This window comes from Entelurus aequoreus, linkage group LG28 (assembly GCF_033978785.1).
Source record: "Entelurus aequoreus isolate RoL-2023_Sb linkage group LG28, RoL_Eaeq_v1.1, whole genome shotgun sequence".
NCBI lineage: Eukaryota > Metazoa > Chordata > Actinopteri > Syngnathiformes > Syngnathidae > Entelurus > Entelurus aequoreus.
This window is the reverse complement of record NC_084758.1, coordinates 31330933-31351129: the sequence shown is the minus strand read 5'-3', so window position 1 is coordinate 31351129 and position 20197 is coordinate 31330933. Positions and strand designations below refer to the sequence as shown.

Sequence of the window (20197 nt, the reverse complement as noted above, 5' to 3'; positions counted from 1 at the left end):
AGTAAAAGAAAAACCTAATACAAATGTATCACTTTATGAGTGCGGCACCTTTCGGATCCCAAATATATTTAGTGATTTTTTATTTATCTTTTCACTGTGATTACTCAAAAATATGAAAGAATTCAAATCAATGGTGTCCTGCATTATTGATCTTTTAGGGCTCTAATTACTAAATACTGCATATTTCAGTTTTACTATAAAAAAAAAAAAAAAAGTTGTTTTTGACAGAAAAGCCATAAAAAACATGTTTAAATTTGTATTACTTTATATCAACTTGAAGTTGATATAGAGATTTACTGTAAGCGTTAAATAGTTAAAAAATAATAATAATCTGACTTATTTTTAACATTTTAATGACTGAGACCCTTTATGGTCCCCGGGACCCCTAAAGGTAAAATAAATAAAAAATGCATATATTTTGTTATGGTTTGAAAATGAAAAATATCAAAATGGCCCCCACATGCTTTAATTTTTCCGTGTGCGGCCCTCAGTGGAAAAAGTTTGGACACCCCTGCTGTAGTGCAATAATTGACTTGTGTATTTGTGTCTTTGGTGTATAAATGGAAAGCCATTGTGGACACCAAGACCCCCCGCCGGGTAGAAATGTGAAATCTTTTCCCTATCCGTCTCCATAATTAGGAAGGACATCCTGTCTTCCGCGTGTAATTGGGATGAAGCTGCCCCCGTGCCAACTTGGCGTATCCGAGCACCGACTCCGATTTGGCCAATTGGCTGCTTCGGAACTGGCGGGCGATTATTACATTTATAGCCTCGTTCAGATATGCAAATGGCCGACCGGGTGATCGAGCGCTATTAACGGTGCGCGGACTGTGACGCGCCGGCCTTGGCGGGGGTTCGCCGCGTGGTCACCTCGGAGGTGCGGCAGTTCACACGGAAGGAAACGCGACACCGCCTGAGGCATGATTGAGGAGCCTTTCTGGTGCACCTGCAGAGAAATAATGCCCCTGTATAAATAGCCAGGCCAAAAGCGCCAGATTTATAACATCTTCAGAGTGTTTTTTACTGCTTGGAGGGGAGAAGTCAACAAGGTCTTGTTTTTGCTCCACTTGGAATTGCTGCTGAAGTTCACAGTCAAAATGTGTCACTTTTTTTCCACCAAAGTGCATGCTTGTGAGTGGTGATGTCATCAGGCTGCCCATTACCATAGCAATCATCCATGAGTGCAGCCAGTCCATACCCATCACATGTATTGAATGTCATTTTTCAATCTATTTATTTATTTTCCGGACCATAGAGCGCACCAGATTATAAAGCGCACTGCAGTCAGGTTATTTTTCATACAAAAGGCGCACCGGATTATAGAGCGCATTAAAGGTGTCATGGTTATGATTTTTTTCTAAATGTAAAATACTTCCTTGTGGTCTACATCTGTGTTTTTCAACCACTCTGCTGGGAGATTGTCTAATTTCACCTATTTGGGTTAAAAATATTTTTTGCAAAGCAGTAATTATAGTCTGAAAATGATGTGTTGTTGTTGAGTGTCCGTGCTGTCTAGAGCTCGGCAGAGTAACCGTGTAATACTCTTCCATATCAGTAGGTGGCAGCCGGTAGCTAATTGCTTTGTAGATGTCGGAAACAGCGGGAGGCAAAGTGCAGGTAAAAAATGTGTTTAATGCTTAAACCAAAAGTAAACAAAAGGTGAGTGCCCCTAAGAAAAGGCACTGAAGCTTAGGGAAGGCTATGCAGAACGAAATTAAAACTGAACTGGCTACAAAGTAAACAAAAACCGAACGCTGGACGACAGCAAAGACTTACTGCGGAGCAAAGACGGCGTCCACAATGTACATCCGAACATGACACGACAATTAACAATGTCCCCACTAAGAAGGATGAAAACAACTTAAATATTCTTGATTGCTTAAACAAAGTAGATGCGGGGAATAGCGCTCAAAGGAAGACATGAAACTGCTACATGAAAATACCAAAAAAAGAGAAAAGGCCACCAAAATAGGAGCGCAAGACAAGAACTAAAACACTACACACAGGACAACAGCAAAAAACTCCAAATAAGTCAGGGTGTGATGTGACAGGTGGTGACAGTACACCTACTTTGAGACAAGAGCTATAGTGATGCATGCTTGGTTATCGTTTAAAGTCATATCCAATAATTGTGACGACAACTTTTTACTGTCAACTGAGTTTTCTTTTTTAATGATTTCTGCTGGTGGTGTGCCTCTGCATTTTTTCAACGCAAAAAATGTGCCTTGGCTCAAAAAAGGTTGAAAAACACCTAACATCCACTATAATGATACCAAGTGCAATAGCGTATCTAGTCAATATTTTTTAGCATCACAAAATCTTCTTTTGTTTTTTAAAAATGTATATTATGTTTATAAACTCAGGAAATATGTCCCTGGACACATGAGGACTTTGAATATGACCAATCCTGTAACTACTTGGTATGGGATTGATACCTAAATTTGTGGTATCATCCAAAACTAATGTAAAGTGTCAAACAACAGAAGAATAAGTGATTATTACATTTTAACAGAAGTGTAGATAGAACATGTTGAAACAGATAATAAGCAGATATTAACAGTAAATGAACAAGTAGATTAATAATACATTTTCCACCACTTTTCCTTAATAATGTAGACAAAATAATAGGTAGATAAATGACACAATATGTTACTGCATATGTCAGCAGACTAATTAGGAGTCTTTGTTTGTTTACCTACTACTAAAAGACAAGTTGTCTAGTATGTTCACTATTTTATTTAAGGACAAACTTGCAATAATAAACATATGTTTAATGTACCCTAAGATTTTGTGTTAAAATAAAGCCAATAATGCACTTTTTTGTGGTCCCCTTTATTTACAAAAGTACCGAAAAGTACCGATTTTGGTACCGGTACCAAAATATTGGTATTGTGACAACACTAGTCCGTAGTCCTAAAGCGACATAGAAAAGTACACCATTTGAACTCTAAGCCTCCTGTTTTGCTACCTTCGTATTCCTGCACTATGTCTATTATTATATTCACTTCTCTTCATTTGTGTTTGCCATCCCGATCAACAGGTAAGTTGGGCGGAGCTTCATGGATTCAGGAACGTGTTTACTTTGTTATCCACCTGGTTCTGTTCAACAAGATTAGTTATGGACTCATTCTTTCATCAAGTTTTTGCTTGCATTATTTACTGAAAGTAACAACTTTCTTTTGTCTTTCCCTTCTGCTGCTCTCTTTTTTTGCAGGAATAAAGACTTTAGACACAGGTAGGTGTGTTTGATATCTCAGTAGTGCATGTTCCTCGGCCTTCATCTTATCGTCATCGTCATCCTCATCATCATCGCATAAATAAAGCGCTCCTTTTACCACCAGTGATTACCACATGTAATTAGAACAGGCCAATTAGGGTGTAATTACAGCCGATCCTGTTTGCGAGGTGACTGATGTTGGAAATGGCTTTGAAATGTGCTAAAAATGGGCAGATTTCAACACCTGAAACATTTTATAATATATTCACAGCAAATTTGGAGTTAAATTCCATTTTTTTCCCTCGTTGTTGCTAGAAATGACACAAGGAAGTGGCAAAACAATTCCAATACACTCCACATTTTGAACACTGCTTATGTACTGTATCCAGGAATAATTTAAAAGATAGAGCCTTTGGTCAAAACTAAAAAGTAAAGTTAAAAATAGCAGATTTTTTGTGTGTGAATTAAAAAAAAAAATCCCAATTTAAAAAAAGAAAAAGAAAACAAATGTTTTTAGCTTAAACAAATTGGGCAGGGTATGAATAACTTCAAAGACACGGAAGACACTGGGAGACAAATATATTTTACATACAAATTAGCATACATATTCAAATACACACAATTATACATACATATATACACAAGTATATTCATTCATTAATACATACATACGCGCCACATTGATACTTACCCACATACCCATAGGTACCTACGCTCCCACATACATACACAAATACAATACATCCACACGCACATGCACTGTACAAACACACATATACACATACTGTACATATACATTCACTGTACAAACACACATATACACATACTGTACATATACATTCACTGTACAAACATACATATACACATACATGTACATATACATACACTGTACACACATACATATACACCTACATGTACATATACATTCACTGTACAAACATACATGTACATATACATTCACTGTACAAACATACATATACACATACTGTACATATACATTCACTGTACAAACATGCATATACACATACTGTACATATACATTCACTGTACACACATACATATACACATACATGTACATATACTGTACAAACATACATATACACATACATGTACATATCATACACTGTACAAACATACATATATACATACTGTACATATACATTCACTGTACACACATACATATACACATACATGTACATATACAGTCACTGTACAAACATACATATACACATACTGTACATATACAGTCACTGTACAAACATACATATATACATACTGTACATATACAGTCACTGTACAAACATACATATACACATACTGTACATATACATTCACTGTATAAACATACATATACACATACTGTACATATACATTCACTGTACAAACATACATATACACATACATGTACATATACATTCACTGTACACACATACATATACACATACATGTACATATACAATTCACTGTACAAACATACATATACACATACTCTACATATGCATTCACTGTACAAACATACATGTATACATACTGTACATATACATTCACTGTACAAACATACATATACACATACATGTACATATACATTCACTGTACAAACATACATATACACATACTGTACATATACATTCACTGTACAAACATGCATATACACATACTGTACATATACATTCACTGTACACACATACATATACACATACATGTACATATACATACACTGTACAAACATACATATACACATGCATGTACATATTCATACACTGTACAAACATACATATATACATACTGTACATATACATTCACTGTACAAACATACATATACACATTAGGTTCATATACATTCAATGTACAAACATACATATACACATACATGTACATATACATTCACTGTACAAACATACATATATACATACTGTACATATACAGTCACTGTACAAACATACATATACACATAATGTACATATACATTCACTGTACAAACATACATATACACATACATGTACATATACATACACTGTACAAACATACATATACACATAATGTACATATACATTCACTGTACAAACATACATATACACATACTGTACATATACATTCACTGTACAAACATACATATACACATACATGTACATATACATTCACTGTACAAACATACATATACACATACATGTACATAATACATACACTGTACAAACATACATATACACATACTGTACATATACATTCACTGTACAAACATACATATACACATACTGTACATATACATTCACTGTACAAACATACATATACACATACATGTACATATACATTCACTGTACAAACATACATATACACATACTGTACATATACATTCACTGTACAAACATACATATACACATACATGTACATATACATACACTGTACAAACATACATATACACATACTGTACATATACATTCACTGTACAAACATACATATACACATACTGTACATATACATTCACTGTACAAACATACATATACACATACATGTACATATACATTCACTGTACAAACATACATATACACATACTGTACATATACATTCACTGTACAAACATACATATACACATACTGTACATATACATTCACTGTACAAACATACATATACACATACATGTACATATACATACACTGTACAAACATACATATACACATAATGTACATATACATTCACTGTACAAACATCATGCACATAATCACGTTTCATCAAACATATATTAAAGTTGTTGCCCTAGGGTAAACTGGGTAACACCTGGCACACTGACACAGCTTAACCTATTCTTACTATAACAATCTGCAAGGTTAATACAGTTTGCTTCTCTTTCCTCCCCTCCATTTATTTGCTTTCTTTGTATCTCTCGTTATGATTACATATATGTATTGTTGCATTTGAACACTTGTATTGTTGATAATAGAGGTCGATTATTGTTATTATTCAATATCAATAGTGATATTTCTATTGGTATTTGTATTGCTCCATTTGTAGTGTAATAATGTTCATGGTCATTTCTGTGTTATTAATATGTATTTCACTAACTGCATCGTTGCTATCATTTTTACAATCATATTTGTACATATCATATTTGCTGATGTTTTCTGTTGTTGTTGTGGTGGTGTTTGTTGTTGTTGTTATGTTTGTTGTTGTTGTTTTTGTCTCTCTGTCTTATCCCCCTCTTGTCCCCACAATTCCCCCTCTGTCTTCTTTTTTTTCTCTTTCTATCCCCTCCTGCTCCGGCCCGGCTGCACCAAATGATAATATAAATACATTTAAGGAAGTCAAATACAAATAAGGCAACTCAAGGATGTTGTTGTGGCTTGTGCAGCCCTTTGAGACACTCGTGATTTAGGGCTGTATAGATAAGGCTTGATTGATTGATTGACAAGAAGTATCCCACACTACACTTTTGTAAAGTAAATATTTACAGCAAATACGGGCGTTGACATCAACTATTTGATTTGCCTGAGTAGCTGGACAGGACAAAAAAAAAAGACCTGGATGTTTCAATGTGCATACATTCAAATAAAATAATCAAAATTATACCTCTACCCCTGTCAAACTCAAGGCCCGGGGGCCAGATATGGCCCGACACGTCATTTAATGTGGCCCACGAAAACCTGGGAATAACGTGCATACTTCATCTTTCTTACTAAATGTTTTCATTGTTTCCATTTTGACAGAAAAAAAAATGTAATACATGACATTTCATATGTTTTAAACTTTGATATATATATATATATATATATATATATATATATATATATATATATATATATATATATATATATATATATATATATATATATATATATATATATATATATACTACCGCTCAAAAGTTTGGGGTCACATTGAAATGTCCTTATTTTTTAAGGAAAAGCACTGTACTTTTCAATGAAGATAACTTTAAACTAGTCTTAACTTTAAAGAAATACACTCTATACATTGCTAATGTGGTAAATGACTATTCTAGCTGCAAATGTCTGGTTTTTGGTGCAATATCTACATAGGTGTACAGAGGCCCATTTCCAGAAACTATCACTCCAGTGTTCTAATGGTACAATGTGTTTGCTCATTGGCTCAGAAGGCTAATTGATGATTAGAAAACCCTTGTGCAATCATGTTCACACATCTGAAAACAGTCTAGCTCGTTACAGAAGCTACAAAACTGACCTTCCTTTGAGCAGATTGAGTTTCTGGAGCATCACATTTGTGGGGTCAATTAAACGCTCAAAATGGCCAGAAAAAGAGAACTTTCATCTGAAACTCGACAGTCTATTCTTGTTCTTAGAAATGAAGGCTATTCCACTAAATTGTTTGGATGACCCCAAACTTTTGAACGGTAGTGTACAAATATTTAATTATTATTGGTGTGAATCTTTGGGCACCTCCCCATTCCATTCCGATTCTTGGGGTGAGGATTTGATTGATAATCGATACTCGGCTCAACATGATTCTCGATTCAAACTGATTTTTGCAATGTATTATTTGGTATAATAACAACACCTTAACAAAGCAGCTTACTGGTTAGAAAACCTCCTTTTGGTTGCTGATATATGACACATGCAGTCGTGGTCAAAAGTTTACACACACTAATGTCATGGTTGTCTTGAGTTTCCAATCATTTCTACAACTCAAGTCAAGTGGTGGTAGTATTATGCTCTGGGCCTGTTTTGCTGCCAATGGAACTGGTGCTTTACAGAGAGTAAATGGGACAATGAAAAAGGAGGATTACTTCCAAATTCTTCAGGACAAGCTAAAATTATCAGTCCGGAGGTTGGGTCTTGGGCGCAGTTGGGTGTTCCAACAGGACAATGACCCCAAACACACGTCAAAAGTGGTAAAGGAATGGCTAAATCAGACTAGAATGAAGGTTTTAGAATGGCCTTCCCAAAGTCCTGACTTAAACGTGTGGACAATGCTGAAGAAACAAGTCCATGTCAGAAAAGCAACACATTTAGATGAACTGCACCAATTTAGTGGTCAAAAATTCCAGCAGAAGCTTGTGGGTGGCTACCAAAAGCGCCTTATTGCAGTGAAACTTGCCAAGGGACATGTAAGCAAATATTAACATTGCTGTATGTATACTTTTGACCCAGCACATTTGCTCACATTTTCAGTAGACCCATAATAAATTCATAAAAGAAGCAAACTTCATGAATGTTTTTTGTGACCAACAAGTATGTGCTCCAATCACTCCATCACAAACAAATAAGAGTTGTAGAAATGATTGGAAACGCAAGACAGCCATGACATTATGTTCTTTACAAGTGTATGTAAACTTTTGACCACGACTGTACGTGCACCAAGTAAGCATAGAGATGGCCTAAAAAAATATACATATATATTTTTTCATCAATTCGTCAAAAATAAATAAAACATTTGATTTTTGAAAATTACAAAAAAAATCAGGATTCAAATGTGGTAAAAAAAAAAAAAGCATTTTTTTAGCACCCCTAATTATTATATACCGTATGATAGTTTGTAAAAATATAACAATAAATACTTAAATATCTGCTTGTCACCTTGACTTACAAATTCAAAGCAAGTTATCCATCAATTTGTACTCACACAAATCAAATAACCAAATTCATAGGCGATATTATAATGAGGCGATTCTACTTTTATATTCTTACAAACGTCCCTCTGAGGGCAGCCATGACTGCGATGTGGCCCTCCCTCAAAACAAGCTCGGCACCCCTGCTCTTTGAATACTCAGCATCTGACAATAGGCAGCAAGCTTTTTTCTTATTTTTTTTTCCAAATGAAAACACTGTAGAAATAAAACTGGGATATAATACTGTACTGTAGATGTGGTCATATTATGCAAAAAAAACACATCTGGCCTTTTGGTTGACCTGTTTTTTTGTTGTTTTTTTTACATTTAATAAAGTCAAATACAAAAAAGGCAACAAGAGAATTATCCCACACTTCTCTTTTCTAAAGTAAATGTGTACAGCAGATATGATTATCTACAGCAACAATATGATTTGCCTGAGTAGCTGGACAGGACAAATTAAATATATATATATATATATATATATATATATATATATATATATATATATATATATATATATATATATATATATATATATATATATATATATATACACTACCGTTCAAAAGTTTGGTCACATTAAAATGTCCTTATTTTTCAATGAAGATAACTTTAATCTATTCTTAACTTTAAAGAAGTACACTCTATACATTGCTAATGTGGTAAATGACTATTCTAGCTGCAAATGTCTGGTTTTTGGTGCAATATCTACATAGGTGTATAGAGGCCATTTCCAGCAACTATCACTCCAGTGTTCTAATGGTACAATGTGTTTGCTCATTGGCTCAGAAGGCTAATTGATGATTAGAAAACCCTTGTGCAATCATGTTCACACATCTGAAAACACTTTAGCTCGTTACAGAAGCTACACAACTGACCTTCATTTGAGCAGATTGAGTTTCTGGAGCATCACATTTGTGGGGTCAATTAAACGCTCAAAATGGCCAGAAAAAGAGAACTTTCATCTGAAACGCGACAGTCTATTCTTGTTCTTAGAAATGAAGGCTATTCCACAAAATTGTTTGGGTGACCCCAAACTTTTGAACGGTAGTGTATATATATATATATATATTTATTTTTTTATTTTTTTTTTGGTATGGGGAATATATTGTAAGTAACAAAGACTTACTTAAGAGTTATTTGGTTAGGGTTGGGTTGTTGTATAATAAGGCCATGCAGAATAAGGCATTAATAAGTACTTAATAATGACTAATTAAGAGCCAATATGTGACTAATTTGCATGTTAATAAGGAACTAATTAATGGTGGACATGTTCCCATACTAAAGTGTTACCATATTTTATTTTTTTTGATATATTTTTGATTTTTTTTTTTAATCAATTAAGAATCACGATTCATACTAAAATCTATGTTTTGACACCCCTAGTAAATAGTCAGTTGTATATGGACGCTAAACCGCAGACATGTTTTGACAGCCAATTAGTGGACGTTCTGTTAGGACGTTTAAGCATGTGAAAAAAAAACCAGAAATAATTTGAGAAGTCGGCTAATAAAATTCAAGTTGTTATGAAAGCACCGCCGTGACACCAAAGTTTATCCACTTCCAAGATTGAAAAGCCGATGAAAAAGGATCGCTTTCAGGCTCGCTGGGACCTATTAACGCAAATTAAGACTCACTCTCGACTAGGCCTTGTTCTTTAGCGTGCCAAGCTCCACACAGGTGATCTGCAGGTGTTCCATTGATCATGTCCAGAGCCCCCTGCAGGTCGACTGTTGAAGCGAGGGAACGTGCTGAGCTCTTTATTCCCCCACTCATTATGACTCCCGGTTTTAATGACTGCAATTTTCCACCGCTCACAAAGACGTCCCGCAGACGCTTCTGCTCGCACAATCCGCCTCTTGACGCTGCTGGGGGACGCCATGCTCCCTAACGACATACACTATATTGCCAAAAGTATTTTTACCTGCCTTGACTCACATATGAACTTGAAGTGCCATCCCATTCCTAACCCATAGGGTTCAATATGATGTGGGTCCACCTTTTGCAGCTATTACAGCTTCAACTCTTCTGGGAAGGCTGTCCACAAGGTTGCGGAGTGTGTTTACACAAATTTTCCGACCATTGCTCCAAAAGCGCATTGGTGAGGTCACACACCAGAATGCCTGGCTCTCAGTATCCGTTGTAATTCATCCCAATGGTGTTCTATCGGGTTCAGGCCAGGACTCTGTGCAGGCCAGTCAAGTTCATCCACACCCATGTCTTTATGGACCTTGCTTTGTGCACTGGTGCAAAGTCATGTTGAAAGAGGAAGGGGCCCGCTCCAAACTATTCCCACAAGGTTGGGAGCATTGAATTGTCCAAAATATTTTGGTATCCTGGAATATTCAAAGTTCCTTTCACTGGAATTAAGGGGCCAAGCCCAACCCCTGGAAAAACAACCCCACACCATAATTCCTCCGCTGACCCCTCTCTGTCAGTTTACGTGGCCTACCACTTCGTGGCTGAGTTGCTGTTGTTCCCAAACTCTTCCATTTTCTTATGATAAATCCCGACAATTGACTTTGGAATATTTAAGACATTTCACGACTGGATTTGTTGCACAGGTGGCAACCTGACAAAAATAGAAATGTACATACAATTACGCTGTGCTAAATTACATAAAGTAAATTAATAATGAATATGTTTGACGTCATCATTTTTGCACTAAAGAAACTTCTCAGTGACTTTAGCTCCAGATTTCTTCTGTTTGATATTGTCATTACTGCCCCATGTGGTAAAAAAGTGTATTACAAGTGAGACCACAGCTGAGAAACTGATATTTTTTGGCGGCTCGAGAGCTCGACCCTATGATTAAGAAACACTGGGTTAATTATAATTACTGACTACGACTTAAATCAAGAGTAAGATTACTAATTTGCTGTTAATATTTGAGTGGGCCCCCGGGCCCCCAAGTCAAAAAGTCACTGCCTGCACCCAAACACTTTTTAGCTTTTCACTTTTTGATCTGAGCGAGTCCTTTCTTCAAGCGCAAGCACAAAGACACAACAAATATTTCCCCTTCTGGCTCATTATCCCAAAATACGAGAATGTTGCTGGTAATTATTGAAAAGTCGATGTTTGTTTGGACTGCCAAAAATAATCCACCCCATTTATCATGCATGCTCGTTAAGGAAAGTAACAACTTAAAACTATTATTAGTTCTTCATTCCATGTTGAAATATGCAGTAATTAATAATAGCTTGATTGTAACTCATTAATTCATTTGATTCTCTGAAGTCTTAGGTGTGTTATTGTACGGGAAGTTACTAGAAACGATTAATGAAGTTCCTCCCTTGAACGCAGCAACAACCCGGCACACCGCTACTTCCTGGCGACCGACCCGGTCACCGGCCACCTATACGTGTCCGACACAAACTCCCGGCGGATCTACCGTCCCAAGAGCCTCGCCGGCACCAAGGACCTGCAGGCCAACGCCGAGGTGGTGGCCGGAACCGGAGACCACTGCCTGCCCTTTGACGAGAACCACTGCGGGGATGGAGGCAAAGCTCCGGAGGCCTCGCTCACCGGACCCAAAGGTATCGTAATCACATCGTGAGGACATGACACAGCATGTTGATATTTTGGTCCAATTTGGAGGAAAGTGAATATTGTTAGTACCATTCATGATAACTTCTAAGTAGGGATGTCCGATAATGGTTTTTTGCCGATATCCGATATGCCGATATTGTCCAACTCTTTAATTACCGATACCGATATCAACCGCTATATACAGTCGTGGAATCAACACATTATTATGCCTAATTTGGACAACCAGGTATGGTGAAGATAAGGTACTTTTTAAAAAAATGTATCAAATAAAATAAGATAAATAAATTAAAAACATTTTCTTGAATAAAAAAGAAAGTAAAACAATATAAAAACAGTTACATAGAAACTAGTAATTAATGAAAATTTGTAAAATTAACTGTTAAACGTTAGTATTATTAGTGGACCAGCAGCACGCACAATCATGTGTGCTTACGGACTGTATCCCTTGCAGACTGTATTGATATATATTGATGTATAATGTAGGAACCAGAATATTAATAACAGAAAGAAAAAACCCTTTTGTGTGAATGAGTGTGAATGGGGGAGGGAGTTTTTTTTGGGTTGGTGCACTAATTGTAAGTGTATCTTGTGTTTTTTATGTGGATTTAATAAAAAATTTAAAAAAAACGATACTGATAATAAAAAAAATTATACCAATAATTTCCGATATTACATTTTAACGCATTTATCGGCCGATAATATCGGCAGACCGATATTATCGGACATCTCTACTTCTAACCTAATCTTGGGCAGTGATTATCAAACTGTAGTGGTACGCAGGCTCCATCTAGTGGTACGCCAAAAAAAACACTTAATTGATTAGTGTTTTGTTTTCCTATATTCAAACTAGGGCTGTACGGTATACTGGTATTAGTATAGTACCGCGATACTAATGAATCATTTTCGCTACTATACCATTTCTGAAAAGTACTGGTCCCCCACCCGTCTCGGCAAGCATGGTCCTGGCAATGTACAATCACGGAATACTTTGTCTGTCTTTGTCTGTGTGGCGACAAATATAGTAGGCTCGGTCACGACTAGATTTCAATATCTCGTCAAGATGTCTCTCTTAACTTGGAACACACTAACCACAAGTGAATGAATTTCATACTTAGTCAACAGCCATACATGTCACAGTAAGAGTGATAAATATGTCATATATATGTGCCGTATAGTGAAACCACACTAAACAACACTCATAAATATGTGCCATATAGTGAAACCACACTAAACAACACTGTCATAAACATGTGCCATATAGTGAAACCACACTAAACAACACTGTCATAAACATGTGCCATATAGTGAAACCACACTAAACAACACTGTCATAAACATGTGCCATATAGTGAAACCACACTAAACAACACTCATAAACATGTGCCATATAGTGAAACCACACTAAACAACACTGTCATAAACATGTGCCATATAGTGAAACCACACTAAACAACACTGCCATAAACATGTGCCATATAGTGAAACCACACTAAACAACACTGTCATAAACATGTGCCATATAGTGAAACCACACTAAACAACACGGTCATAAACATGTGCCATACAGTGAAACCACACTAAACAACACTGTCATAAACATGTGCCATATGGTGAAACCACAATAAACAACACTGTCATAAACATGTGCCATACAGTGAAACCACACTAAACAACACTGTCATAAACATGTGCCATATAGTGAAACCACACTAAACAACACTGTCATAAACATGTGCCATATAGTGAAACCACACTAAACAACACTGTCATAAACATGTGCCGTATAGTGAAACCACACTAAACAACACTGTCATAAACATGTGCCATATAGTGAAACCACACTAAACAACACTGTCATAAACATGTGCCATATAGTGAAACCACACTAAACAACACTGTCATAAACATGTGCCATATAGTGAAACCACACTAAACAACACTGTCATAAACATGTGTCATATAGTGAAACCACACTAAACAACACTGTCATAAACATGTGCCATACAGTGAAACCACACTAAACAACACTGTCATAAACATGTGCCATACAGTGAAACCACACTAAACAACACTGTCATAAACATGTGCCATACAGTGAAACCACACTAAACAACACTGTCATAAACATCTGCCATATAGTGAAACCACACTAAACAACACTGTCATAAACATGTGCCATATGGTGAAATCACAATAAACAACACTGTCATAAACATGTGCCATATAGTGAAACCACACTAAACAACACTGTCATAAACATGTGCCATATAGTGAAACCACACTAAACAACACTGTCATAAACATGTGCCATATAGTGAAACCACACTAAACAACACTGTCATAAACATGTGCCATACAGTGAAACCACACTAAACAACACTGTCATAAACATGTGCCATATAGTGAAACCACACTAAACAACACTGTCATAAACATGTGTCATATGGTGAAACCACAATAAACAACACTGTCATAAACATGTGCCATATAGTGAAACCACACTAAACAACACTGTCATAAATATGTGCCATATAGTGAAACCACACTAAACAACACTGTCATAAATATGTGCCATATAGTGAAACCACACTAAACAACACGGTCATAAACATGTGCCATATAGTGAAACCACACTAAACAACACGGTCATAAATATATGCCATAGAGTGAAACCAGGCTAAACACTGTCATAAATATGTGCCATATAGTGAAACCACACTAAACAACGACGACAAACACATTTTGGAAGAATATTTTCACCGCAACACAACATACACACTACAGAACGAATTCCCATAAATACCTGCAGCACCAACTCTTCCAGGACGCTACAATATAAACAAACGCCATTGGTGGATCTACACCTAACATCCACTGTAATGATACCAAGTACAGTAGTGTATCTAGTTGATACTACTATGGCACGGCCACTCTACCAACCAAGCTATACCACCCCAAGCATGTACATAAAACCTTTTAAGATCGCTTTTTAGGCAAAATAGAGCAAATTATATTTGCTCCTTTGTTGACTTTTGCTAGCGTTTATTTCCAAGTTAGAATGCATAAAAAAGGAGAAACATGCGTTCTTGTCTTACGTAGGAATTGGGACTGATAGACAAAGTGCAGTTCCCCTTTAACACATTGCAAATGAGACTCTAGTGTAGTAAGGAAACACAATATTACAACTGCATAGCTCAGATATCATAATCAGCTATTTTTTTTTAATGTTACGTAAAAAATTAAAAAATTACCACACAAAAAATTGGTACTGTTGAGTAAATGGGTTATACTTGTATAGCGTGTTTCTACCTTCAAGGTACTCAAAGCGCTTTGACACTATTTCCACATTCACCCATTCACACACATATTCACACACTGATGGCGGGAGCTGCCATGCAAGGCTCTAACCACGATCAGGAGCAAGGGTGAAGTGTCTTGCTCACGGACACAACGGAAGTGACGAGGTTGGTAGAAGGTGGGGATCGAACCAGGAACCCTCAGGTTGCCGGCACTCTCCCAACTGCGCCAAACAACAAATTGCTATGAATCATTTTGCCCATAAACCAAACTCCGAACAATGTCCTGCAACATTCTGAATTTGTACACAGTTTCAACCTCGACAATCTCGTAACTGACACAACTCTTCTCTTCTCCTCTGTGAGCCACTCGTTTTTTTCTTGTTTTTTTTTCAAAGTCGACTTTTTGCAAGGCCCGCCGGCGAGTGTGCACAAGTATATCCCCGCCATGCACGACCTGCCGCTTGCGCTCCACCGGCACACGGCCATTTGCACTGCGATTGCTCGCTTTTCTATAAATTCCCCAAGATAAAAAGCCAAAGACGGGATTTTTTTTGCTATCAACGCCGCCGGCTCTGAATGCCAACTGCAAAGAGTTTGAGCTTCAGCCGGGTGAGAAGGAAGGCTCAAACGAGTCTAATGATGGAGTGGGTGGAAGTCGAGACCGGAGAAGGAACAGCAGATGGGTTTTGTGTTACCCTCCTTCTCGGACAGCTCCAGATGTGACACTCTACATCCGTCTCAAACTTGTCGCACAGTCAAATAAGGCGGAGAACTCCGCCAAAGACTGACGGAGGCTCCCTGCGCACGTTCATGTTTTAGCAGCTGGCAATCTCTTTGCAGGCACAGGTTGAGTCACAAAAGACTAAATCGAAAGGGTAGAAATTGCAATTCCCTTTCGAGGTTGCGTGTAAACCAAACCTGGGCAAATTAAGGCCCGGGGGCCCCTTGAGAGTTTTAATCTGGCCCGCCGGACATTCCCAAATTATTTTTTTAGATCTTTAAAATGTCAACCGGCTCACATAATTCCGTTTAGATGAAGAATCAATCACAATCCTTACGAAGGGTTAGCAAAAAAAATCCTGCAAGAAGCGTCTATTTCGCCTCCTTTGGGTCCACGGCCACATGTGTCTACTACCAGGTGAGAGATGCATGAATTATAATCCAGACAAAGCAGAAGCAGCCCCCGGCTCACCGCTAGAATAGTCCGTCTGTGTTTGCGCTTATAATAACAATATTACTCATATTTGGTTAATTTTCACGTCATGACATGTAAATGGAGTATTGTTGGTGGTTTCTGGATGTTTTTAGAGAGTATAATGAGTGCAACATAGGACCCTCCATCTGTTGAATCAACTATTTACGATTTTGAATGCATCAAATGCATTTCCAGTACGACTGACCTAATAATATGGTCAGAGTGCAGAAGCGTTGCTACCGTGGCGTCAATATCCGAAAATAGCCAAAGGTATTTGGAGCTGAATATTCAAAATGAAGGACTGAATTTGTGGCATTGTGTGATGTTTAAACTGTGTTTTCACATACTTTGCGGACTATAAATACAAATTGGATATGGTTTAATGGATAAGATGAAACACAAATAAACACATAAAGTCAACTTATTTTTCCACTCTACTGCTACTTCAAAATATGCATTGAAGACATAAAGTGTGTTTTATCCGATTACTCCACTAACCCAACAAACTAATCGATGGATTTCTCGATTTAACAAAATAATTGATAGCTGCAGCTGTACACCAGGCAACGCAAGGCAAACTTTTTTTTTTATAAAGCACAATTCGTACACAAAGCACTTTAAAGTGCTTTATAGAAAATTACAAGAAGACGGCAATAAAAATAAAATAATCACAAAATCAATCCAAATTCAAGTCAAATAGTCTAGAGAAACGACTTTCAGTTGTCGTATGCATAATTGAATAAAAGTGGCTTTTATTCAGTTTTTATCCAGTTTTCAGGCTGGATTTGAACATTGCCAACGTTTTCCGGAAGACTATTCCAGATTTTAGGAGCATAAAACTGAAACTAATGTACACATGGCCAAGCCTGCGTCAGACTAGCATACACAGCAATCAACTCTGATTCTAGAAATCTACTAAAATCAGATTAATCTAGGAAAATCCTTAGTCAAAAAGCATACATCCCTAAAAATAAAGATCCCTAAGCGTAATTATTTTTGATACCCTAAACTTTATATTACTTGAAATTGAGTTTTACACATTAAGAATACAGTTTCCACGGGCAGGTTCACAGCTTCACGTTTTGTCAAAGCATCGACTTGCTAGAAAATGTTGAGTGAATTGACTTGTCGAAGCGCACAATCTGCTGGATTCTTAGCTGCCCCATTATGTTGCACCTTTTATATATAATTAATGTACTTGACTGACTTGTAAGTACAATTTATGGCAGATGTACTTTCATTGGACACTGAATTTATTTTGTGACCAAGAATTGGGCTCTTTTTCAATTTATTGAAATCATGCAGGCGAGTTTATACTGCTAATAATACTTTATGATTAGAGATGTCCAATAATGGCTTTTTTACCGATATCCGATATTCCGATATTGTCCAATTAATTATCGATACCGATATATACAGTCGTGGAATTAACACATTATTATGCCTAATTTTGTTGCGATGCCCCGTTGGATGCATTAAACAATGTAACAAGGTTTCCCAAAATAAATTAACTCAAGTTATGGAAAAATATGCCAACATGGCACTGCCATATTTATTATTGAAGTCACAAAGTGCATTATTTTTTTTTAACATGTCTCAAAACAATAACAGTGCAATACTTTTTCATAACATGGTCACTACAGCCTAGTTTCTCTTGTTATATTCTTATTTGACTGTTATATTTTTATTCTCATGGTTGCTTTTTATTTTTATTCTTAATGTAATATTTTTCTATTCTGTTTCCATTTATACCCCTATTATTTACTTTTTACTTTTTAAATTCGATCTCAATTCTTCACACTGCTGCTGGAATTTTAATTTTCCTGAGGGAACTCTCCTGAAGGAATCAATAAAGTATTATCTATCTATCTATCCAAACAGCAGCTTGGAATTTGGGACATGCTCTCCCTTAGAGAGACTATGAGGAGGTTAAGGTGGGTGGGGGTAGGGGGTTGCGGGGGGGTTTATATTGTAGCGTCCCGGAAGAGTTAGTACTGCAAGGGATTCTGGGTATTTGTTCTGTTGTGTTTATGTTGTGTTACGGTGCGGATGTTCTCCCGAAATGTGTTTGTCATTCTTGTTTGGTGTGGGTTCACAGTGTGGTGCATATTTGTAACAGCGTTAAAGTTGTTTATATGGCCACCCTCAGGGTGACCTGTATGGCTGTTGACTAAGTATGCCTTGCATTAATTCGTGATGAGAACAGCCGGTAGATATTATGTGACTCGGACGGCACGCACGCTAAGGAAATGCCTTTATGGTTTATTCTCCCTACGTACGTGTACACAGCAGCGTTTTAAAACATCATACATGTTACTTTTAGAAACCGATACCGATAATTATGAAACCGATACCGATAATTTCCGATATTACATTTTAAAGCATTTATCGGCCGATAATATCGGACATCCCTAATCAAAATTAAAAAGTGGGATTAATCTGATTTTAAAAATGTATATATTGACGGCATTAATAGTAATATCATCATAATAAACATTGATAATAATACGTTTTCATAATCTCTTTTTTTTTTTGTCCTTTCCAGCTTCTCAGGCAAATCATATAGTTGATGTAGATGCCCATATCGGCTGTTTAGATTTACTTTACAAAAGAGGAGTGTGGGATACTTCTCTTGTTGCGCTATTTGTATTTGACTTTATTAAATGCTTTTATTGTCATGATGCGTGGTCCGGATCATGTTGTGTTTAGTTATGTTCTGTTAGTTTTGGACTTCTTTAGTTCCTGTTTGTGCACCTCCTGAGTTTAGTCACCATGGTTACTTATGATTTTCATCTGCCTCTGTTGTTTGAGACACACCTGTGTCTAATCAAGAGACTACTATTTAAGTCTGCCTTTGTGGATCACTCGTTCTGGCTTAATTGTTTGCGTCACACCTTTGCCAAGTGAGTTCTATGTTCTTGAGTCCTATGCTAAGTTTGTACCCTAGCTTCACGTGCGACTTTTGGTTTGCTTCCTGTTTTTGGTATGTGTTATGATTTGCAAAGATTAAATCCTATCCTACCTTCACGCTGTCGTCCGGAGCCGCCCGTTTTGCACCCTGGGAGAACAACCGCGCAGCAAGCTGCACCCCCGATCGTGACATTTATATTATCATTTGGTGCAGCCGGGCCGGAGCAGGAGGGGATAGAAAGACAAAAAAAGGAAGACAGAGGGGGAAATTGTGGGGACAAATGGGGGATTAGACAGAGAGACAAAAACAACAACAGCAAACACAACAATAATAATAATAGAGCATCATCAGCAAATAGGTTAAGTACAAATATCATGGTAAAAGTGATAGCAAAGAAGCAGTTAGTGAAATAAATAATAATACAGAAATGACCATGAACATTATTACA

The 20197-nt window shown here is 36.8% G+C and overlaps 1 protein-coding gene across 1 annotated transcript in view; it reads left to right on the top strand.

Annotated features, from left to right (window-relative positions):
- Positions 1–20197, top strand: part of si:dkey-237h12.3 (teneurin-3) — a 581230-nt gene that overhangs the window by 483697 nt on the left and 77336 nt on the right. Inside the window, 2 exon segments of the mRNA XM_062039678.1 lie at positions 3215–3235; positions 12099–12331. Coding sequence (XP_061895662.1) covers positions 3215–3235; positions 12099–12331 — 254 coding nt within the window.